The sequence below is a fragment of the Parasteatoda tepidariorum genome, chromosome 11 (assembly GCF_982258835.1).
Source record: "Parasteatoda tepidariorum strain Cologne lab strain chromosome 11, Ptep-v5.0, whole genome shotgun sequence".
Lineage (NCBI taxonomy): Eukaryota > Metazoa > Arthropoda > Arachnida > Araneae > Theridiidae > Parasteatoda > Parasteatoda tepidariorum.
In genome coordinates this window covers 100,872,573-100,883,358 of record NC_141765.1, presented here as the reverse complement: position 1 = coordinate 100,883,358, position 10,786 = coordinate 100,872,573, and the positions used below count along the sequence as shown (strand labels likewise).

At 29.8% G+C, this 10,786-nt stretch overlaps 2 protein-coding genes across 2 annotated transcripts; one reads left to right on the top strand and one right to left on the bottom strand.

The window, feature by feature from the left end:
- Positions 1-964: 964 nt before the first annotated feature.
- Positions 965-1,838, top strand: LOC147802031 (zinc finger MYM-type protein 1-like). Its single transcript, XM_087154552.1, has 2 exons — positions 965-1,139; positions 1,246-1,838. The coding sequence occupies exons 1-2, from the start codon at positions 965-967 to the stop codon at positions 1,836-1,838; spliced, it is 768 nt and encodes a 255-aa protein (XP_087010678.1).
- A 1,795-nt stretch (positions 1,839-3,633) lies between these two features.
- Positions 3,634-8,131, bottom strand: LOC147802030 (26S proteasome non-ATPase regulatory subunit 3-like). The gene is made up of 3 exons (XM_087155084.1): positions 7,962-8,131; positions 5,427-5,605; positions 3,634-3,925 (listed from the first exon to the last, which is right to left on the bottom strand). The coding sequence occupies exons 1-3, from the start codon at positions 8,086-8,088 to the stop codon at positions 3,827-3,829; spliced, it is 405 nt and encodes a 134-aa protein (XP_087011210.1). The 5' UTR covers positions 8,089-8,131; the 3' UTR covers positions 3,634-3,826.
- Between the last annotated feature and the right edge of the window lie 2,655 nt (positions 8,132-10,786).

Sequence of the window (10,786 nt, the reverse complement as noted above, 5' to 3'; positions counted from 1 at the left end):
CATTACAGTCTCCACCGTTAACACTAACGGTGATAAATTTCTTTCCGGGGATTCCCCAACGACACTTGTAGCGTATCATTGTGTTTCTCTTTCCTTTTATTTTACTTTTAACGTCGTCAGTGAATAGTGAGTACCAGCCTACTCGAGCACAATCTAATATTGTATTATTTAAATAAGTTAGAAAATTAAAATTATAGATAAAAAGAAGAAACCCAGTGGTGCATTTAAACGCAAACAACGCCAAGAAAGAGAAGATAGTAAACAAAAATTGCCAAAATTGACAAGTTTTTTAGTCAGCCTTCTGCAAGTACATCTGGCCAAAATATTTTTATTGATAGTGACTCAAATAATGTGGTAACTGCAGTGTTGGTTGAGAAGCCTACTGAAGAAGATTCGAGAATTATTGCAGTTGGAGATACCTCCGGCGCCGATCATGTGAACGTGGATGATGTTTGCATGACCCACATAAGAGTGGAGGGTTTGGAGGAACCACAGACCTCTACATTTTTCGAAAATGTGTACGACAAATCTTCTTATGACTTGGGAAACTTCCCGAACAAGATATTAAGTGATAACGAAAAACGTCAAATTCTTGATATGGGGCCTTTACAGCCTTCAGAACCTTTTCCAACAGACATCAACCAGAACAATAGGTGTTTTTCAAAATCGTACTACGTTTCGTGTTATAAATATGGGCCAGTTAATCGTTTTTGGTTGCGTTATTCCAAAATACTAGACGCTGCCTATTGTCAACCCTGCTGGTTATTTGCTTCACAAAGGAATAATGTTTGGTGTACGGGAATTCGAGATTGGAAGCATTTATCAGAGAGAATTAAACAACACAGTTGTTCGAGTGGCCATTCGGAAGCATGTGCTGTGTATGAATTTTGGAGAAAAAAAACGATACTAATACTATCGACAAGGAATTGAAAATGAAATTCGCAAAGAAGCATCATTTTGGAAAATGGTTCTTCAAAGGTTATTCGATATCGTACTTACCCTAGTAAAGAGTTCTTTGGCTTTGAGAGGACATCAAGAAGACTTAAGTCAGAAAGGATACCATGGAAATTTTCTGTCTTTTGTAGAGCTTGTCGCCCGATATGATCACATTTTGCGGCAAGTTTTGGATATGCCCAAAAGTAATAATAATTATATCTAAGTTTTTTTTATCGTTTTATTTTGTTTATAATTACCAACTGTTTAATGTCAGGACTTTTTTGAAATTGTGTTTTTTTATGTTTTTAGGATCTACAAGATATCTGAGTGCAACAATTCAAAATGAAATGATTGAGAGCTTGGGGACCAAACTCGAAACCCATCTACTAGAACAAATTAGAGCGTCACCGCTTTTTGCCATCATAATGGATACGGCACAGGACATATCGAAGGTAGATCAGCTAAGCATTGTTGTGAGGTATGCAGTAATAACCAGATCGGAAAATGGACAGCCAATTGATATAGAAGTAAAAGAAGTGTTTCTAGGCTTTTATGCAGCTATTAAACATGGCTCAGTAGATTTAGTCAACCAAGTGACAACATTATTTATCGACAAAAATATTGATTTAAAAAAATGTGTGGGGCAAGGCTATGATGGAGCCAGTGTGATGAGTGGTGTGTATAATGGTGTACAAAAACATATTAAGGATATCCAGCCTAACACAGAGTATGTACATTGTGCCACTCATAATTTAAATTTGGTGATAAATGATGTTGTTAGCAGTTGTGTGGAAATACAGATTTTTTCGCAATGTTGCAAGATTTGTATAACTTTTTCGGAAACAGCATCCAACGTTGGGATCTACTGTCAAAATTCACTGGCGAATCGGACACCACGCTAAAAAAACTAAATCCGACTAGATGGTCCAGTAGGGTCAATACGATATCTGCAATAAAACTTCGTTATTTTGATATTATCAAAGCATTATCAGAAATAATTCTAAAGAGTCCTAATAAAGATGAGTGTAGGGAAGCAGAGAGTATTAAAACAAAAATGCTAAATTTCGAGTTCGTGTTGCTTTGCGAATTCATGCACAGTGTATTGAACGACATCAATTATGCATCCAAAAGTTTACAAAAATGCGACATCAATTTGAGCGAGGCGAGTAAATTTTTAGCAGAGACCAAAGCAAAGTTGCAAATTTATAGAAATGATTTCGAATTATTCAAGTGCAAAGCCAGTAAAACTGCAAGAAAATATGGTATTGATACCCATTTTCAAGAAAAAAGGCAAATAAAAGTTAAAAAACATTTTGATGAATTAGCTGCTGATCACCGATTTCCAAACCAAGAAAAAATATTTAAAATTGAAATTTTCAATAATGTACTAGACACAGTAATATCTCAATTAGATACACGTTTTATTGGTATGAGTGCAGTCTGTCATATATTCGATTTTCTAACACCAACATTTTTATTACATGTTGATGAAGCAACTTTATTACAAAAGTGTGACGAATTCCAAAGAAAATATTCAGATATAATAGGCCCTAGTTTTTCACTTCAATTTATTAATATTTACCACCTAGTTTTACCTCAACTAACTTAAGCACGGACTGTTCACCAATTATGTAAAGAAATAATGAGCAAATATGGAGTGCTAGAATGCGACCTAACGGAAGTATTTACAGCAATGTTATTATTCTTTACAATTCCTGTCACTTCTGCAGCAGCTGAAAGGTCATTTAGCAAATTGGAAATAATAAAAAATTATTTAAAAAGTAATATGGGCCTAACTCGACTCCGACATTTATCGCTAAAAGCAATTGAAAACAAAACCGCATCAAGCCTGGATTTAAACGAAGTCATTGATACTTTTGCGAAAACTTGGGAAGAAATTTTACCAACTCATGAGAAGGCTCCAGTGTCCACTACTGACTCACCATCTGTACCACAACAGCCAGCAACATCACCTCAACTAAAAAGAACTCGGTATGGGTGATCTATAAAAGTGCCAGACTTGGCATGTTATAAATATTTTGAGTTACTGTCCAGCATCTCAAAATGGAGGAGTTTGTGGATTTATTTTTCACTCAGAGTTATGTGTGTAGGCGTTAGCCTTGAACGGGCAGATGGTTTTATGATTTCAGAGAGTGAAGAAATCTCGGCAGAAACCAAACTTCTCAAGCCGCAGAAAATTCACTGTTTGAAAATCAAGCCAAGAAAAGAAAAATGTGCGAGCCATGTCAAAAAAATAAACAATGAAAAAATACAAAGTATACTTGTGCTACCTGAGAAAAATACTTATGTTTTAGTCATGAAACAACAATTTGTAAAGACCTGTAGCAAAAATTCTTGTTCGCATGAAGGTAGTTCTGCATCAGACAGCCTCTCCAAGATAATATTTTTATACTAACATGTGATATTGAAATAAGTTGCTCTGATATACAAAACTCTCAATTTTTTTTTTTTTACAATTTTACTCTTCTTTGTTTTTCTTTATGTTGTGCAATTATTTGTGATACAGTTTTTTAATATACTTTACTAATTAAATAAGATTTTTGATACTTTATCTATCTAAAGAATCTTAACTAGGTAACAATTAACTATTTAAACTAGAATAAATGTCACTTGACTTTAAAAAAATCAAAAACACCTTATAGGTGCAACGCGACTACCCATGTCGGAAACAAGTCCGCGTCTAACAGAAGGTTAATTTGATTGTCCATGTTTCTTTGTATCTGAGTCTTCCTTATCAAATGTGTTTGTGAAATTCTTTTTGTTGCGTGTGGCCAGTTCTAAATTTATCTTAATGACTAAACATCTACCCGATGTTTTCATAAACAAAATTGTTTCACAATAAATTAACTACCTGCTAGAATTACATTTTTTAAAAATTCAAAAACACATAATTGGTATCAAATAATACAAAAGAAATGGACAAAAAGTAACAAACTTGTTCATGCTGCATCCCAAATAATGGAAAACCCTGAAAAAAGAAAATATTTTTAGTTATAATAAAAGAAGTTCGAGATATAAATTTTAAAGTAATTAATTGATTATAAACGATCTTTTTAAATAATAGTATGTGACTTTTCATTATGTTTATTTAAACATTTCTTGAGAAGAGGAGAGATCAAAACAAAAATTTTTTCCTCAATGCATAACTGTTTATTATTCAAGCTAGACTAAATCCACAGGACCGTAAAATGACAACAAAAAAATTTGAAACAAGCGGACACTTCCTAACAATTCTCAACCTGTGACCACTTTTAAACTTTTTAATTATTTGTATAGTTGTATTTTAATTATTTACATTTTAATTTTTTACTATAAAAACTTATTACTATTTTAATTTACCTATATATTACTATTTTTAGCTTTTAAAAACTACCATTCCAGTTTTTAAAAAAAATCAAACTTACAGGAAACCTTTATAAAAACTAATACATTTTCGCCCTGTGGCAGAAACACGGCGACACAGCGACATTGTCGCAGAAAGCGACTGAGTTCTTGCAGAAAGATTTTTTTTATTTGGGAAATAAAAATTTTTGGTTTGCCACAAACAAAAGTCCCCAAAAAAGATTCTGCAGAAACAAAAACTGTTTTACCAAAAAAAAAAAAAAAAAAAAAAAAAAAAACATTTTCTACAGACACAAAAACTTTCTGCAGAAGCAATAATGGTTCTGCAAAATTTTTTTCTTACAGAATTGTTTTAAATATTTTTGTAAATTTGTAAATTTTTTGGAAAAACAGAACATATATTAACTTTGTAAATGAGTGGTTGTTTATTAACACAAAAAAAAATCTCAAAGTAAAACATCAAAAGCTGAAATAAAAATTTAGCATGACATGTGACATTCATAATAGGAGCAGTTATAGCTTCATAATGTTAAAATATTTAACATTTTATCATGTTTATGTTCATCATAAATATACCTAATAATATAAAATTTTGATACTTTATAATAAAAAATTACTCAAATATGGAGAAAAAAATTCCTTGTGTTTTTGCTATGCAGATTATGCACAATATATTAAGAGGAAACATAACAACTACTGTTCTCTTGCGTCAGTCATATTGAGCTAACTATACTAATTTTAATAGAGGGAAAAGTTTGAAAGAAAAAAGGAGCCGCTGAACATATTTAAATGATGCTATAGTAAATGAAATAGTTTAGTATAACTGAAATATCATCCTTAAATATCCCATAGATTACGCTTTGAGTGGTCACCATTTTTTAAAAGACCGAAATAAGAAACAATATTTCCTGTATTTAAGTATTCCAGTAAATCCAGTATTCCAGTAAATGTAATACTTAGAATAATAAAATATTAGAAAATATAATTGCTTTTTTAAAATATTTTGTTTTTATAAAAATGTAATAAAGAAGCGACCAAGTAAAGAAAATATTAACTGGTTTCAAATAAAATTGTAAACTAATTTTAAAACATAAAGAAATTCAGTATCAATGAAATTAAAAACTTACCTCATTCATGAAACCAAGCAGTACATCTTTTTGTTGAGACGAATGAACAATAAAAAAGACTTTACGCTTTGGTGTTAAGCGCTTCCTGATAGACACAAGAGCTCTTACAACTCTAAGAATGAATCTTGGCTCTTTTGAGTTTACAGACTTTTCTATGAAAACCAGGTGTTCCTTTATATCTAAAACAAAAGGAGATATTTATTTAAAAATTATCAAACTTTTGACCTGCTCTAAATTTCTGAAATCGTATAGGTATATAAGAATAATGTATTCATATGTATGTCTATTAAACTTCTATATCAATTTATTATTGTTTATTGTGAAAAAAATATTAAATTTTTAAAATACTTGTTTTAACTTACATTACATTAATCACATGTAGACATTATATAGAAATACATTTAACTTTATAAACAAATATTGCATAGAAAGACATCATAAATAAATGTTGCAGCTGAATTAATCACTTATTAAGAATAGATTCTAATCTTATCCATTGAACATTCAATTGATTTTGATATTTAATGAACTAACAATAAATATTTTTATTGTGTATTTTGTAAATTTGAATAACAAAATTTGTTAAATTAAGTAAACAATGAAAACTGAGAAGTTAAAAATGTTGAAAGAAAAAATATTAAGTGGTAATTATATGAAGGATTATTACGTATCAAAATATAGTGCAATAAAAATATTAACTGACAAAGGAAAAATTCAGTTTATTTTAAAAATAGAAATTTTAACTGTTTTAAAACATACTAAATATTTTAACCCAAAGTTAACCTTACAAAGTTAACTAATACAAAGTTAACCCTGCATTATTAATATAAAATAATTTTCATACATCTTAATCACACACAAAAAAAGATAGAAATAATATACCCCTTTAACTGAAAGATTTTTGTGGTTAAGAGAAATAGTGTAGCTTAAAGAATATTGAGTTAAAAATAGAATATGATACTCATTGCAGTTGTGACATTGAATTAATGAATTGAATTGAATGTAGGGTTTAGTAGCGCAAGGTCCAGATGAGGACATGCTGCGCCAAACAATACGGTAAATTCATTTAAAAACCTAGGTGCATACAAAATTTAATTGTATCACAATTATAATTGATAAAATAGTACTAGTGGGTGATTAAGACAAGATAATCTAATTAAAATCAGATAAAAGGTATGAATAAAACCAGATAAAAAGTATGAATACAGTATAAAAAGCATGAAGTGAGTAAAATGTACAAAGGTGGTAAGATATTTACAAGAGTGTATAAAACAGTAGATGTGTTAAGACTTTTATATGCTGTTAAAAATGCCAACGACACGTAAAAATGCAAAAATGTTAGGATGGTGAATGTCATCCAACAAATCTTGAATGCATAAAATGGAACTACCAAATAACTTTAAACGATGTTGATTAAAACATGGACACGTTATTAAAATATGATGAATTGTGAGAGGAACGTTACAGGTACTGGAGGAGGTTCTCCGAACAGCATATGAAGATGTGTTAACCGGGTGTGAGCGATTCGCAGTCGAGTGAGTTTAATGTCTGAACTGCGCAGGTGCAGAACAGGCAAATGGTCCAAATTGGTTTTGTAGCTTATTGAGAGTTTGGAGATCCCACCTTTGCTGCCATAACGATGTTATAAATTTTCAAACATGCAGTTTAACATCCATAAAAGGCACAGATAATGGAACAGTGGCAGAACCTGCACATTGAATTAATAAGTTTTACAGTTGTATTTGAATTAAAAAGTTAGCCACTACATTGATTGTTAAGAAAATAAAATATTTATAACTATTTTTGATAAAATGTGTTGAAATTTAAATAAGTGGTTCAATTGAAATTTTAAAATTTAAGAAATATATAATGCCTCTGATGGCATCACCATATAGTATATATAAGGCCGTGATAGCCTGGTTGGAAGGGCGTTGGGCCCATGCCCTAAAGGTCAAGAGTTCCACTCCACCCCCCCCCCTGTACGAAAGGGTGACAGGCTCTGGTTTAGGTCAAAATTACAACCTGCGGATGAATGGTGTACGAATGTGTCCTCCCTGTAAAACGGGTTAGGACATATCTGCATGGCAGAATTCTTAGCCCCAGATGTCACAACTGGAAAACAAGAAGCATGTACCTTTCGCCTTAAAAGTGGCTTGTCAGTATTGGAAATTGGCATATGACAACAACAGTATATATAATAGACAAGTAATTCATTATTGATAGTTTAGATTTTTACAATTATGCACTTATAAATTAAATAACTCCTGCCTAATATTAAAAGTTGTCTGTTTAAACTCATACCTACTCAGAAGTTAATAAAATAAATTTAAAAAAACCTCATAAAATAGTCATGTTAGAGTCAAAACACTATCAGTAATAATGAAATTATGCAAACAGAAATACAAAAAAATATTGTTACATATAGACAAAAGGTCATAAGTTTTTAAATATTTGACAATAAACTACTCCAAGTGTTTTCAAATTGATATATTAAAATTAACAGTTTAAAAAAACTAAAGAAAAAAATTATTTTACCAGCCAGTGATAAAGCTTCGAGATCAACTTTGGGAGCCTTTTCTTTCTCAGCTGCATTATCTGCATCCTCTGAAGTCATTTCAAAGTCAACGTCTTGAATTGCCATTGAAAAATAAAAAGTAACCATATAGTCATTACATTATAGTAATACAACATTTGATGTCTTGTACCTGAAACATAAATGGATAAGAATTTTTATTTCTTAAAATTGAAAAACTAAAAAAAAAAAAAACGACAAAATACTTAAAATTTATTTAAACTTTTTCATACATGGTTAACATAATAAATTTAAAAGATTCAACTTATATCAAACCTGCAACCCCACAAATAAAATATTAATTGCAGCAATAGAAACCTATCATAAAGTACTATGCTTATAAAAATCAGTGAGATCTCTATAGATGTTATGTTTACCTGTACTTAGGTATTTTTAAACGCTGATAGGACTTTAAATTAAAAAAAAAACAGAAAGTGGTTGAAAAGAACCACGATATTATTGAAAATTAGGAATGCACCAGATGATGAATTTAACCAAGCATTTATAATTTAATATTACCATCTAGTTTTTATATTGATAAACAATTAGGATCCTTAAATATTTAATTCTTATAAATTTTAAACTAACCAACAACTTGAATGATGAAATACTGGGAATATTTCCATATCAGGATCTGGAGCGCCAACTGCAATGGCCAAGGTGCCAAATAGATTTTAAACTTGCAAATTAAAAAAAAAAACAACGTTGTTTGCTTGGGGGTGGCTTAGAGTTATAGAGTTATACCTTTCGAGTTGGTCCCTTTCTATCATGTTCTCATTTAGTATCTCGCGGGTAGCTCACCGGAAACTGCCAAGACTTAGCGATTGATTATTCTCCGATAGATTACAATACGGAAATCTAATCACTAATCACTGAAATTTAAACCAGTATGCAAGTTTTCTTATGCAATAAGTCAACTTTGAAGAAAGCTATGGAATCCCTCAAAGTAAAGAACCCCAATTCCAGGGTTGCCACAGAAAAAAAATGAACAAAATAGTTGCTTTTAGAAGCCTAGAGCATGAAAATCGTTGCCAAAAACTATGAGAATAGTTGCCTAAATAAGAACCAAAATAAGACTAAAATTTCATTAAATGACATAATTGTCATACACCATGATCCATTTTGTCAAGTTGGTGGTAAATAAGATCAGTTTTTTTATAAACGTTAGTGTTCTAGCACTAAATTTTTACATAAAAAAAACACTTATTCTAAGAAGTTTTCCCTTTTACCATAATTGATTTAGCATATATATATTGTGAAAAGTGATTACTCAAATTAAAAACTCATGCATTGTAATATCGTATTAAAAATTGGGTTTTTTAAAATCGTGCAGAATTTTGTAGCAAAAACAGTTGAAAAGGCGATCGAGAAACGAAATAGACTTACGATAGAATCTGTGCAAATTGAACGCATTAAAAAGTGATGACTCAAATTTGCAATTGAAAATTTCTCATTTTTTAATTATTTATTTAATTTTTTTAAATTTTATTACTTTTACTTTACATTTTTTATTTTTTAAGAAAAGAAATTCAGTATGTTCAGAAGATTTCGCAGGGTTGCAGGTTTTCAACCCAATTTATGCTAAAAAAAACATTGCTAGGAGTACAGAAAAATCTCCTAATAGTCTCCTTTTTCCTGAAAATAGTTGCTTTTTTAGCCTTTTCAGGCACAAAAAGTTGCCATAGTCACCTCATGCTGAAAATAGTTGCATTTTAGTCGCCTGTGGCAACACTGAAGAATTCAAAAATTTTAAGAATTTTCAACAAAAATCTGTTTATTGTAAACCAACCACATGCCTTGAAAAAGTTAGTTTTAAAAGCTTTCATCCACAAAATAACTCAAAATTCTCATAATAATTGTTGCATCTTAATAATAATTGCATCTTAAAAATTATTAAAACATTACAATTAATAAATTTTTATAAAACTTCAATATAGGGAAGAAATATGAACAATTTTGTACGAAAAAAATTAATAAAAAAGAATACGACATTCAAAAAGTCCTAAAAATTTCAATATTTTTAGGCTATTAACTTCTTCTTACAGATTTTTAGCAAACATTTTCATTTTCCATGTGCAATCCTTGATTTTTGTGAGTTAATATGAAATTCAAATAAATTTTAGTATCCATTAATAATTTTAAAATATTAACTGCAACTATATATTTTTTTAAAATCTTTAAATAAATTTTTTCAGTAATAAAATTGATCGATTACTTTATCCACAGTGCTAAATATATTAGATGCAAACTCATGATAATAAGCCAACATATATTATCACCCTATACATATCCTCAAGTTTGGGTATTTATTTTATAACAAAAGAAGTTCACAACTTGTGCTTGCTTACTAGACATAATAATAATAAATAATTAAAGGCGAGAGCTAAATGCTATTTACACTTCTAAATCTAAAAAAGATTAAATATGTTTATGTTGTAAGCAGAATACTATACCATAAGTTTTCTATTTTCATAAACTAACTACATATAAAAAATGAATGCTATGCAATCTTTTATAATTTTACATCATATATATCAGGGGTTTCCAACTTGCATGAGGCCGGGGGCCACAATTAAAAACACAAATCAAATGGCGGGCCGCAACTTTATCAAAATTTTTTGTAGGACGCTTTTATGTTTGAAGGAACATTAAATATTACTGTCAGAGTTTTACCAAGTTGTACAAAACAAAAGTATTGAATTACAAATTAAAATAAGAAGTAGATTTTTAAAAATATTTCATTGTTATTAATAATATTTAAAAAAACATTAAATAAATAATAAAAATT